The 14895-nt window shown below is 30.1% G+C and overlaps 1 protein-coding gene across 1 annotated transcript in view; it reads right to left on the reverse strand.

The window, feature by feature from the left end:
* Positions 1 to 14895, reverse strand: part of Phlpp (PH domain leucine-rich repeat protein phosphatase) — a 58708-nt gene that overhangs the window by 18267 nt on the left and 25546 nt on the right. Inside the window, exons 4-5 of the mRNA XM_043043284.3 lie at positions 5065 to 5218; positions 3832 to 3892 (exon numbers count right to left, since the gene is read on the reverse strand). Coding sequence (XP_042899218.2) covers positions 3832 to 3892; positions 5065 to 5218 — 215 coding nt within the window. The remainder of the gene's footprint in view (positions 1 to 3831; positions 3893 to 5064; positions 5219 to 14895) is intronic.

The raw sequence follows: 14895 nt of genomic DNA on the forward strand, positions 1-14895 counted from the left end.
TTTGTCGCATAATTTAATAATGGTTTAGATTTAATCACATATTAATATCAACGCATTAGGAAATGAGAAATAATGTTTTAAAGATGTAATTAATTATAATACATTAAAACAATGCTGCTCAAAGACAATAGAAATAAATATATTAATTAATACTTTAACTTTATTATGGGGATTAAGAAATTGTATCTTTTCATTTAACTGTATAGAGATCATATACTTCAAACATAAGTAATTAATAAAAGTTAAATTTAATTCTTAAGTAACTATATTTAGTGTATTAAAAATATCATCTTATAATATCATCTTAAAAATAACTGTAACGAGATCATCTATACCCATCTCAATTTCATTTATTATTTTATTTATAAAATTTTTCTATACATATGTACCCCGATAGCAGAAACTATCCAATATGGCAGATTATTATAGCATCTGTAGATTATTATAAAATTTGAAAGATTACTTTTCATCTAAGTTTTTTTTAAGCAAGCAAACAAATGAGTAAAATTGCTGAATCTCCTTTTTAAAACATTTCTAAATTTGTTTTTAATAAAAATTAAAAATCTGGATTGAGAGAATGCAACAAAGAACAAAATGTAAAGAGTTTTTTTTTCTCTGTTACTTGATTACAGACTTTACTATAAAGAGATTCATTTTTTACCATCAATGTATAAAATTCTACTTTAAACATCATAAAGTTTTTATGTATAATTTTATTATAATTTTCATTTGCAAATTTTGCTGCATGCCTGTCTGATTAAGCTGAAATTTTACAACAATAATCTGACTGCGCTGAGGTTGAAGATAAATTAGGATCTGTGAAGATAGTGCTGCAGATTCACTGCCCTAATTCTGCTCGGATATATGTTTTGAAAGTTTAACCACCAAGTAGAGATCGAAATTTTCAAAGTTTTTGCATGTTTTAGTCTACAAATTACATGATCAAATGAAACTAGTATATGTCCAAACGATTTTTGTTTTATTGCAATCGATTAAAACATGTGAATGTATTATTAGTTCGTCAAAATATACCATTAACAACATTATACCCAAAACTGTTAGAAATTTCTCGGAAAAAATGGTCAAATAACAATTTATTGAATGATTATTTTACCATATTTAATCCAAAACAGTCAAATAACCATAAATTAAATGGCAACCAAACTGTTAATTTTGAGAAAAACTGTTTATTAACTGTTTTCACCTAATAAGGTTAAACAACCAGAATTTCCTCGCTCCAATTAGAACCACCTAATGAAGCTACTTAGTTCTCATGGAATGGCGTACATATCATAGCCGAGCTGGCTTATCTGTCAATCTCATGATCGGCTGAACTGGAGTTCGAGTCCTAGTGTTGACACCACAATATTTCCTCCATTCCCTTCACCACATGAAGAATTTCCAGTGTCCGGCACTCTCTAATGACCATTACCTTACGAAAAACCGAGCTCCTGTGTCTAGTTAGATAATAATTTTTTTTTTTTTTTTTTTTACGTTTTTGAAAAATGCTAGTTGTAAATGGTTAAGAAACCGTATAGTTTTGTATTCATGGTTTTATAACCACACTTTTTGTAAATGGTTTCAAATCCATAAAGGAAAAAAGTGTTCTTTACCGTAAACTTTACGGTTAATCGGATGGACAGACAGCTGCCAGTTATTTAACCATAATTTTAGAATGAAAATTTTAATAGTGTATAATGCATCAAAACTTTTATTTTAGAGTAAAATATTAGTAACAAAGAATTAATACGTATTATTAATAAAGTATTAAGCATGAATCGAATAAATGCACAGCATTATTAACAAAGGATTAATGTTATTAAGCTTAGTGTCGTAATTTAAAAGCTTAATATTAAAAGCTTAGTGCCGTAATTTCTTGTACTAAAAATATCGTCTAAGTATCTAACTTCATTTTAGGTTAACTGTAAGGACTAAGTTTCGATCAATAAGAATGGGTGTTTCTCGAAATTTTGTCACTGTAACTGTGGGAGCTATGCAATCATTTTTAACATCACTCTAGGGAAAAGTGACCACACGTCCCGATTTTGGCAGGACAGTCCCGCTTTTTGGTGGACTGTCCTGCGTCCCGCCGATTTTTAAAAATGTCCCGCTTTTTAGAAAATATCTTCATTTCTTATTTTAAATGTACTGTAAAAATATATTCCTATTATTTATTAAGTATTATGGTGAATATAAAGAAATAAAAAATACATAAAAAACACATAAAATGCGTGCAGAGTAAACTAAATTAGGCAATGTACCAAGTTAGATTTACTCGGTGGTGTGCTATCATTGTCTTTACGTCTCGGCTTAATTCAGATAAGTGCGGACTGCCGTTAGACAGTGCGGTTTGTTGTTCTCAATTTGACGTTCGGTTTGACTCATTATTTGATTGACAAAGGTTGAGCAATAGTCGCCACAAAGTAACGGTCAATAAGGTAAAATTTAATACTCTTTTTTAGCCTTTGTAATAATTTTTTTATTTATTTCCAGTATTTACCCACAAAATAAAAGATGAGTAAAAAAAGAGGATGCAAATTTAATGAAGAGCTAAGCAGAGAATTTCCATTTATTAAAAGTACCAAAATAGACTATATGGTACTGTGTGATAAACGCAATGCTGAATTTTCGGTCTCACATGGTGAAAAAAACGATATTACTAAGCATCTAGCGATAAAGAGGCACAAAAGATTTTTTAATAATGTCGCTTCCTCATATAAAATGGAACAGTTTTTTCGCAGTGCTTAGCTTTAGCAACACGGAAAAACAGCTAGCATTAGCGGAAGGGCTATTTGCTTTCCGCACCATAAACCACAATCAAAGTTTTAGATCAATGGATTGTACGTCGCAAGTGATCAAAACGTTATACGACAAAAAATATGCATGTGCAAGGACAAAAACCGAAGCAATTATTTGTAATGTTTTTTCACCATATTCGTTTTCACAATTGTAGAAAGAATTAGAAAAATGCGCATTTATGTCCATATATTCTGTTGCTTCCAACCACAAAGATTTAAAATTATTTCCCACAGGTGTTAGATTTTTTGATCCAGAAACAGGAATTAAAATTAGAATATTAGATTTTGTTTCATTGCCTGATGAAACTTCACAAATAATTTTTGATTTATTAAGTACTATTTTAAAAAAGAATAATTTAAACAATAAAATTATTGCCCATTGTGCTGATAACACTAACGTAAATTTTGGAGGAAAAGCTAGAAGAGGCATCAATAACGTTTTTACGAAACTTAACGAACATTTGAAGCAAAAAAATATTGGAGTAGGTTGTGCAACGCACATTCTATACCTATACTATTCAAACAGCATCTGACTTACTTCCAGTTGATAGTCCAGTTGATTTTTAAACATTTATTCGTATTTTTATATATATATTGTGCGTGTTGAAAGTTTGACTAAATTGTAATTCTCATTTCATCCCATTTGTCCCGCTTTGTTTCAATAAAAATGTGGTCACTTTACTCTAGAGCGCATTGATCATAATACCTATCTACAAAATTTTATTCCGTTCTCTCCAACGGTATGCTCTGCAGTGTAAGTCGGTTAATTATCGGTATAAGTTATTTATAATCCCCCTGTAGTTTTCTCTATGCATTGTAAGATTAAACTTGCTTCCTATTATACAGTATTTTCCCTAGTGATATTTTTCTGATATTGAGAGAAGAAGTGTCTGTTAACAATGAAAAATTTAATAAATAAAAATGAACTAGTTTTAATTAATTACATAGTTAAAATATGCTATCGCTGTTGTTTCATCTATCAATTTTAGGTTTTAGAAACAAAATTTAAACAATCTATTAAACAAGTACTTACAGAGAAATATCTAAATGCTCTAACTGCAAAGGAGCTAATTTGCAGACTATTTCATCCAATTCTACAAAGGTGAAAAACAATTATAAGTAAGTATTTTTTACAGAAAATCATTACAACACAACACTTAAAATGAAAAAAAAAAAAGCTTTCACAACGATTTATTGATGGCAATATTTAGAAAAAGGTTTATTGTTATAAAAAAAAAAACTACAAATAAATAGGTTTATTAGCACTCGATTGTTTAGGTACCATACAAACCACTAAAGCCTCAGACGGTCAACAAGAATTCAAGATGTTTCTAACGCCTTATACTTTTCAGGACGAAATGGGAGCTCTTTATACGAACTGGTCAGTCATCGTTGGGATTTGAACCAGGATCTTCACATTGGGGTCATTCGAATCCCGCAGTCTACTTGGCTCGGATTTCAATTGACAAAGTTGCCAATGTAGTTTCATGGAAGAAATGATTGAAGGTTCCTGCGAGCTGTCTATGATCTTAGTCAAAAAACTTCGGTTCACGTTTCTCCTCAATCTTAAACTTCGTAAACCCTTCATTTTTGTATTTAATTTCGGAAAATTAAAATCACAAAAATCTTAAATCCAAAATTGCCCACTTACCATCAAAGATATTTGAAGGGCTTGGGGCAATATAGTGATAAACCACATTTTCTTTTCCAAAAGAAACATTTTTACATCAAATTATTCTTTTATATTAACAGGAAAAGTACATGACAAGTTTCTGCAATTTTCACTAGATATCAACAGAAATATATTATTGCCTACATCGTGTTGCTTATTTTCTGATATCAATAATCGTATTGGTTAAAATCTGAAAAAGACACCAGTCTCGCTCACAATGCCGTTTCCGTTGACTTTCAGCAGCTTTCTCTCTTAAAAAAAAAATAATAAAAAAAATAAATAAATAAATAAATAAAAAAAACCTCGAGAATGTGGCTTATCATCATATTACCCCAAATAGTTCATTTCATGTCACGTGATCGAACGGATAGTTTGAAAGAACTCATAAATAACAACAATATCTCAAAAACGATATTAAGTAAAATAAACAAACGCGATATATCCATACAAAATCAATTCGTATTGTTACGTATAAATTAAACTTCTCACAAACTCTTCCGAGGTAATAACTAAATACCTTATCTATTCCAAGACATCGGAAACAAAATGGTCGTATAATCTAAAAAAGACATCACCAAGTCTTGTTCACCATACCGTTTCCGTTGACTTTCAGCAGTCGCAGTTTAGCTCCGTTGAGGTTCAGCGCTTTCAGGGCATTATGGTCAGCTATCAGCGTCTCCAGCTTCTGCAATTTCGATGCATCGATCCCATCCAGATCGTTGTGCGATGCATCTAGATGAGACAGATTCTGCAAATAAGAAAATCGTGATGTATTATTTCATGAAGTATAGGATCGCTGAAACTATTATGTGCAATTTGAATACATATATGTTTGCTGTTTATGTGGTAATTTATGTTATCATAGAGAGAAGTTATAGGGATAAAACAGAGTATAAACATTTCCTGTCTTTTGCTGGGGTTAAAGTTTCCCGTAGTTTATGACTGACAAAAAGGAAAGATATATACTGAGTATCTTAATAGCTCGTGAAGTAGCTTCAGATATTGTCAATCATTTTAATAATTGTTATAATCGTTTTAGTGATGAGGAAGAAAAATGGCTATACAAAGTTGTTATCAGTTGTTTAAGTCAATAATGTTCGGATGACTGACTTTGAATTTTAAACATGGTATTTGAAGAGTGAACTGATTAAAAAAAAATCATAAATTAAAATACAAATTCTGCAAATATCATAAAGAATAAGTATTTACTTTATTGTTTAATAATTACTTAATATACATAATATTTATTATTAATTTGTATTGTCCCGCAGTGGACTGATCGTTAAGACACGGTTCCCAGCAGATCACCGAAGTCAAGCATCACTGGCTACGGTCAGTGTGCGGGTGGGCGACCACTTGGATCAGTCTGCGTAGGGATCGAGGGTGTGCGGTATTGGTCCTCGTTAAACTGTGCTACCGTAAAGTGCTCGGCTTCGCGCGCAGGTCGTCGGGCTACCGAAGCGGGGGTGCCACCCCCTCCGCAGAGGATCAAAATTGTGATGGCATGTCTTCGGATCATCCTCCGGGATGTTTCCCAGACCGTCGCCAATAGCCCATTGTGCAGCTCTAGTGCGACGTAAATTAACGACAACAACAACTTAATTTGTATTATTTTAGCCTCTGTGATTAAATATGCATTTTTAATCGATTCGATATATTTATTTATTTACTTGTATGTGTAACATAAGATGTATAGTTTGTCTAGAGTAAGAATTCCCCTAGTTATTCGTCTGAACTCATGGTGACGACTATGGTAATGAGGTATAACTATTTCAAGTAAGGGTGTGAGGTCATTGCTTAGGGCAGGTCTGACTAGGGTCAGCAAAATAAAGGGAATCTTTTTTTCTTTTCTTTTCTTGTCTGTTGCGTTAGCCTGTAGACAGCCTCAGACTTTGCGACGGGGGGAGTTCTTACTGTAGACAAGTTATAACTCCCTCGTCACCCCCTTCGAGTAAAAATGAATATTCAGGGTAAATTTAGGACTCTTCGCTATGACAGACCTTCAGGAGAGAAGGTGCAGGCACCTACCGGGACAAGGCAGCCAATTGATAAGAAATAAGTATGTTAAACTTACATAGTTAAAAGAGATAAAACAATCTAATAAATAGCTTGAGTTCATGATACCAAAAATTGCTCACATAGTTAATCAAAAGCTGAAAGTTCACAGTTTATATTCTTCGTGAAGTTCAGTAAGTCAATACATTCCTTCATAGGAATTAAAGGTACTAAAAGTCAACATTATATTAAAACCTTGCATTGTTACATAGTATGACTAGCTCATGTGGGTTTTGTTGTCATGTTTAACTTTGCCATGTAGATTTTTATCTTTGTAGCTTTCATCATGCGAATTAATACAAAATTTTTAAAACTACTATAGAAATAAGAACGTTATCAAATGAACTTACTTTTTCTGCGTATTTTAATTACTTTATTTAATAAGGTCTGCAAAAAACTCACTACACCTTAAAGTGATCACTTCTCCATCATATAATATACAGAATGTTCAGTAATCCCATCTCCTATATATTTATTTACTTAAAATCCTTCTTAACTATACATAGTAGGGGACCACAAATTCATTTTTAAGGGAAGATACAAACAATAATGTTATAAGGATAAGGCAAATCACTATTGAGGAAGGGAAATTAAAACAACTCTAAACAGTCAGGTGGCCCGATGAAGTCTGAAAGATTTTAATAATCGCCTTTCATCTTTTCTTAGATCTGCCTAGCAATCAAGCAGATTGTGACGCTTTATTATTAGCTTACTCGTTAAGATTCGTTTTCTAAGCTTAAATATTAATTTGCGTACGTAACATATATAATGCGTTCGTTTTCGACAAGGATCTGAGAATATTAAAAAATGTTCATTACGGAACATTCTGTATTAAGGGCTTATTTTTTCTGGATAAAATATTAATATGTGTTCTATATTCCGCATGTTTTTTTACTTCATTTTTGACAAAGATCTGAGAAAAATATATTAAAAACGTTCATTACGAAACATCCTGTATAAAGGACTTATTTTTTCTAGGCTTAAATATTAATGTACGCCCAATATTCCGTATGTTTTTTTTACTTTATTTGTGACAAAGATCTGAGAAAAATATATTAAAAACGTTCATTACGGAACATCCTGTATAAAGGACTTATTTTTTCTAGGCTTAAATATTAATGTACGCCCAATATTCCGTATGTTTTTTTTTACTTCATTTTTGACAAAGATCTGAGAAAAATATATTAAAAACGTTCATTACGGAACATCCTGTATAAAGGACTTATTTTTTCTAGGCTTAAATATTAATGTTCTTTACTTCATTTTTGACAAAGATCGGAGAAAAATATATTAAAAACGTTCATCACCGAACGTCCTGTATAAAGGGCTTTTTTTTCTAGGCTTAAATATTAATGTGCACCCGCTATTCAGTATGTTTTTTACCTCATTTTATACATGGATCTGAGACACATATATTAAAAGCGTCCAATACGGAACATCCTGTATAAAAGGCTTATTTTTCGTAGGCTTTAAGATTAATTTGTGACCCATATTAGTTACGTTTTTTACTTCCTTTTTGCCAATGATTTTATAAATACACATGAAAAACGTTCATTACAGAACGTCCTGTATTAAGGGCTTTATTCAAATTTTAGATCATGAGTCACCAATGTATGAAATCTCATAGTTTTTTTACAAACGAAATCGTAAATATTAAAATGGGTTTACTATACGTACAAAATGTGTCACATTAAAATAAATAATAATAATAATAATAATAATAACTGGCATTCACATGTAACTGTCAATTTTAAATTAATTTGTGAAATTAAACTATCAAATATTTCATAATAATCGTTCCCTCCATCTGTAATCAAAATGTATGGCGTGTTTCAGAAATATACCCTGTTTTGCAGGATTAGCATCCATCAAATCGTGGTTACACAGTTTAAATTTAGTCATCTAATAGGGCCACAGGTAAAACAAATCAAATTGAACAATGCACGCAAACAGGAAATAAAATTTAGTCGCATAGAGTTCCGCTAAATTAGTCCATGGCGCAGACCATGAAAGTACAACCTCCATAACGTGCAGCACACTTTGTCACTTATGAATTCATAATATGTACCTCCTGGGAGAATTTTTTCGGCATAATTTCGACCTTGAAATTTATATGAAAGAGGCCGAATCTGCAATAAGGAAGTACATCTTTTCAAAGATAACATATTAGATTCGATATTGTCACAGTTGACTAAACAAGTTGCACTTTAAGTCGGTAATTTTTAACAAAAAGCTCGCTTTAAAAGGTTTGTAAATGTCACGATTTTTTTTAATATGTGCCTCATCTTCAAAAGGTTTAAAAGGATTGTTGAAAAATTTTAGATCCTTTTAGCATGACCGAGCAATCAATCGAGAGTTACGATAATCTTGAAAAATTGAAAAAGGAAAAAAAAAGTTTCCAAATGTAAATATTTTTAAATTAGAATTTAGACTAAATAGGTCAGTTTAATTTTATTTAACATCCTAAACCAGTGTTTCACAAAGTGTGGTATGCGTAGCCCCTGGGGTACGGGAACAGTTTAGCGGGTCTACGCTTTCTTATACAAAGTATCTTAAAACAAACGAAAATTTCACAAAATTTTATTTAAAAACAAAGCTAGCCATAAAAGCTAGCCATTACGTATTTTTCTATCGGCTATTTTTTGCAGAGTTAACAGTTAATAATTAGTGGTGTCAACAGCCAATTGTGATTTTTAACTTTAGTGGAATTTTTTTATAGTAAAAATTACATTCATTTTTTTATTAATGGTGCACAGCTTTAACAAAAATTTAGAAAGGGTACACAAAAGTCATAAGTTTGGGAAACACTGATGTAGGGGAATGAAAAATATTAAAAAATCCAAGTCAATTAAGTTTAAAATATTATTAAAAAACTTCCAAAATCAAAATATGATTTCAAAATAAGATATATTTGTGTGCAAATCTATTAAATTTACTGATATATACTAACTTTTGTGCAATTTTTTTTTATAGTAAGCAACACATACATATTTTTATTAGAGGTACACAGCGTTACAAAAAATTTAGAAAGGGTACACAAAAGTAATAAGTTTGGGAAACACTGTCTTAAGCGAATAACATGTTGTACTCAAAACTTTTAAACAGTATAGAGGAATATTTCATGATAATACAATTCATTGCAAATCATACAATTCAGCTCACTAGAAATGTGTTTTGTTTAATCTAATAACGTAAAGTCACCGGGAAGGCCAACAAATAAAAACAAATTTGAGTTATTTTTAGGTTTAATTTCGTCGGTAAAAATCTTCTAGTTTTGTGCCTGTTTGCGTATTGTTGATCAAGACCGGTTTATTGATTACACTGGGGAACAAATGCTTTGTTGCATTTATAGTACTTATAATTAGGGGGACTGGAAAGTAATGTCGTTTCGGGGCATTAAATATTCATTAGTCTTAAAAACCAATTCATTTTTTTTCTATCCATTTCGATTAATTTTCGATCTGTCATTGAAAGGTTGTTTCCAACGAGGGTGAATGCATAACTGATTAAAAATAAAATCTTGATGACAAATATCAAATTCATCAAAACGACATTACTTTCCAGTCCCCCTAATACTTGATCTTGCCAAATTCATGGTTGGGGACTTCGAATCTGAAAATAGTTCTGCAACGAAAGCTACATTTTTGAAGAAAAAAAATAGATTAAAAGTGTCATTAAAAAGAATCTGGAGCTTGAAGAGAGAAAGCGATTGCAGATTTAAAATTATCGGCGTAAAATAATCAAGATTCGTTAAAAAAAATCTCACACACAGGAAAAAAAATATTCCCCAGAGTAATTTATTTTTTTTCGAAGACCAGATATTCAACTAGTTATAATATTTGAAATTTAAAAAGTTTATGTGTATTTCTTTTATTAGACCATTTTGAAAAGAAAAAAAAATGAACAATTAATTTTTTTTATCCAACTCTTTTTCCAGTAATACATTTTAATAAAATAACGAGTGAATAAAAGTTTATCAGAAACACAGTAGAATTTTTTTATTATTATCTTTGAAAAATATTTCATCGGTTAGTTACTGAGAAATAATTTAAACGGCTTAGTGATTGATTTTAAGAGAATATGTATTCTTTTTTCAACGCAGTTCAGAACAAAAACTTAAATAAATAACTTTTGTTGGAGAAATTATCTATGTTCATTTTTATGTAAGCAAGTAAATTGCGTGAAACCGGATGTGTTATGTAATTGAATTTCCGGAAATCTGTCACTTTCGCTGGTGCATACCAATCAAGACCATAGCTATGTAACGGCTTTTGAAATTTCTATTGCACATAAAAGTTACGAAATTCATAAATTAAAGTTGATATTTCCTGTGTATAAAACTCAAAGTCAGTCAATATTTTTGTTCATTTAAATCTCAAGATATCAGATATTAACAAAAATGTTGGCATGAATTACAATAGTAGCATAGAAGTCAAATGAAATAATTATTATTTTGTCATGGCGAGTTAAAAAATTATTTTCTGTTGTCTCTACCTGATTCATTTTCTCAGAAAGTATAGAAGAAAACTGTTTGAAATTTTTTCAGGTTGAGCAATTTGATTTCTCAATTTAGTGGAATTTTAATTAAAATGTTTATTTTAGTAATTATTAGTTAAAATAATTTTTTTCAGTAGCTCTAAGAAACAGTAGTTTTAACATTAGAATATTTTCTGAAATTATTGATTTGCAATTAATCATTCAGTGGTTCAGAAAAATAATTTTTAAACATTAAAATGTTCCTTGACTATATGGATATACAATTTATGCGGTCAATGTTAATAGGGAATATGTAACATTTATTCGAAAAAAAGTTTTTCGTTGGTTTTGAAATATCAATCACCGATTATCTGAGTTTACGACTATCAATGTTTAACTCCATTGCCTAGTAATTTTAAACTCATTCCAGAAGACAAAGGAACTCTTGGATCAAGCAATGCGAAAAACTAGTCTGCCTGGAAGACTTTTTGATGGAACTAACCAGCATTTACGTTACATGGAGAGGAAAACCGCGAAAACCTCGAATGGTTAGTGTTGTAAGGGGATTCTAACCCATGATCCGTAGAACACTGGGGGCATTTTACGTTAGCACTGTGTTCTGTTTGAGAGGAAACAGAATTCGAACCAATCAACCAACGATGGGATTTGAACCTGGGGCACTTTATTGGAATACGAACGCTCCATCGCTTGAGTTACAGCGACTCAATGTCTATAATTTGTTCTTATTTTCCAAAATTTGAATTAAAATATATCGGATGAATTTTTACAAGTTTATTAAATGCGCTATTGTTCAAAACCTGGAAATTTAATTTATAAAGAAACATTTCTAAGACATTTCTATTTGAAACATTTCTAAAAATACCTATCATTAAAAATAATTTTAAAAAAATAAACAATTGAATAAAGTTAGTAACCTAAGAAAAACCTTCACATTCAAAAAAGTATTACTTAAAACTTATAAAAATCAAGCGAAGCAGCGAATTCTTTATATTTTAAATCCGTTATCAGAAGCTTCAATTTAAAAAATTAGATACAGAAATTCACATCTAATGAGAAGTAATTATAATTTAGAATGGGCTCGATTTTTAAATAGCCTGAAAATAATAAAAAATCAAAAACTACTATTTGTCACGAGAAACTTATCAGTTTGTGTATACAATTCTTTAAAGAATATTCTCTACCCCAAATTTATAAAAAAAATCAAAGATCTATTAATTAAAGGAGATTAAAAGCCTTTTATAAATACTTAAGAATAACCTATTATTATATCCTAGACAAGTCTGCTGTTAAAATCCAATTAAAATTTAATCAACAAGATAATAAATTTCAAGCCAACGAACACAATGAATATTATTCTTACTTCAAGTAATCGACATACATTTAGAGTTCGATAGCCTTTTAACATAAAAGATTAAAAAAAGAAGAAACTATTGTTTCTCGCCCGAAATAAAATTGATTTCTTTTTTTTTATATTTTATTTACTTTTTTTTTCATCGAGAGAAACTATTTACGTTCATTATTTCGAGAGCTTCGCTCACGATCAATGTGTTCTGAAACAGTAAGTAAAGTTGAGAAAACAAGCAGCAAACACAATGCATCGTCTTACACCGGATTCATGAATCAGTGGAAAGCAATCGTTTTGAAAAACGGATCGTTTTCTATTTCCTGTTCGCTTTGAAACAAAATAAAAAACACACCTGTTGTTTTTAATTTTTCACTTTTCTGATTTATATTAATGAACATTTGATTCAAGTTCAAGACCATCTATTTCCTAATTGAAAGTTCGAGTTCAGGGCGGCGAACCGATAAAATAGATTGACATATTAGGGCAAAATCGATCAGATTGAAAATTGGATATAATTCAGCTATTGTAAATTCAATCTATGAAAGAATATTTGTTCTAGATTTTGAATACAGCTATAACATAAATCAAATGCATGAAATTATATACGTGAATTATGTGAAACTTTAAACATCGCAAATATTTTACAAAGTATTCTCATGACCTATCGCATGTCTTACAATAAATATCAAACAAACGATAATTATCGTCAGAACAATATCGAAACTATTATCATCTATAAGAAACATCGAATGTTATAATATCGCGAGTATTATCGACAACGATAATCCTGGAATACGATACTATCTGACGTAATTGTTATTGCAATTGTAATTGACGTAATCGTCCAGTGTAAAAGCAATGTAAATTAATTAAATTGAAAAATATCGCTATGCATTATGTAATACCGTTATTTCCTGACGATATATCACAGTATTAAAATTTAGATATCGCTAAAGTAGATCTGGAATGGCTTTCCGCATACAAGCTTGCAGTTGTTGTTCTTGCCAATTAACCAGCAAGTCTGCTTGGTGAAACCAAGCAAATTTAAGGCATAAAAGCACGTTTTTTATTTTTCAGTGGCGCCATGTATGGCTAAGAATACATAAACTTCATAAAATTAAAAATGCTACTACATGTTTGTAAATTTTCTAGTTTTTTAATAGTTTTGACAAAGGGAGAAAACCAAAAGAAACCAGTTTTAAGTAGAACACTTGCCGGAAATAGTTAAATTAATTATTTCATTCTGGAATACATCAGGAAATAAATTTTATATATCACTTGACTTAGCATTTATTGAACATTGTTCTATTAATCTCAACTACTTGAATTCAATCGAATGCAAGATAATAAATAACTGATTTATTGTAATTTAGTTTAGGAAACAAATACAACTAATAAATTACATAACTTATAATAGTAGTCATAAATATAATTTAAAAATTTATAATATAAACATAAAAATTGAATCTTTCTAGTACGTCAAGAGGTGAGGATTCAACAATTTCGTTTTAAATAACATAATGAGCTTTTTAGTAATAGACTAATTATTCATTATCCAACTGAGCTGATTGTCAACAAGAGACTTAATTGTATAGCACACTTGTATCTCCTAAGTGAAATTAAATTCCAATGGTTGTTAAACAATGTTTTTATGTAAAATTGGAATTCGCTTTTGAATGAAATCTTGTTACAAGTTTTATCTCTGTGAAGATCGGGTTAATGACCTATCTTAAATAAATCTCAAGTTTTAAAAGCCAATTTATGTTTCCTAAATAATTCAATCTTACATTATAGATAAGCTTAGTAATAAGTACACTGAGAAGGAAAAATATGGTAAAAGTACCAGATTATGGTAAAATTTAGCGTGTTTCTATCTTTATGAGAGCACCAAAAAGTTTGGTAATTTTAACTGAAGCGCTTTGGTAATGATTTTGGTAAAATTTATGATAAAATATGGTTTTATAATAAGTGATTAAATTTGTTAAAAGGTGTAAAATTTGATAATTTTATTATGATAACATAGAACATGGCATAAAAACCATTTATTTGGTTAAATTTACTTTTCAGTTTTTTATTTTTTACTAAATGTGTGGTAATAAGAACTATAGCACTTTAAAAACTAGAATTTCCGGTAAACCGTTACCATATGAAAGGATAAACTACCAAATAAATATTTTAAATACCGTATACCGTTACAGTACGATACTTTTACCAGGATTTTTTTTTCAAGTAATATTACTCTATGTTGCGAGTATTGAACAATTAATATATTAACAAGATTTGTTAAAGTGCAATAATCGTTAAATGATGATTTACTGATGCTCCATCATGATGTTTTCATAACATTTACTGTACCATTATACTCAAAATGCTTATGGAGGAAATTCTTTTTAATTGATAATTAATTTTTAAAAAAATGCTCTGTTTTAAATAGATAAACTATTAAAACTCATTGCTTTTTAAATCAAAAAATACAGCTCAGTGGTTAAAGGCACTGACTTATTGAGAAAAACTGGGGTTCGATAGTG

This window comes from Parasteatoda tepidariorum, chromosome 9 (genome assembly GCF_982258835.1).
Source record: "Parasteatoda tepidariorum strain Cologne lab strain chromosome 9, Ptep-v5.0, whole genome shotgun sequence".
Lineage (NCBI taxonomy): Eukaryota > Metazoa > Arthropoda > Arachnida > Araneae > Theridiidae > Parasteatoda > Parasteatoda tepidariorum.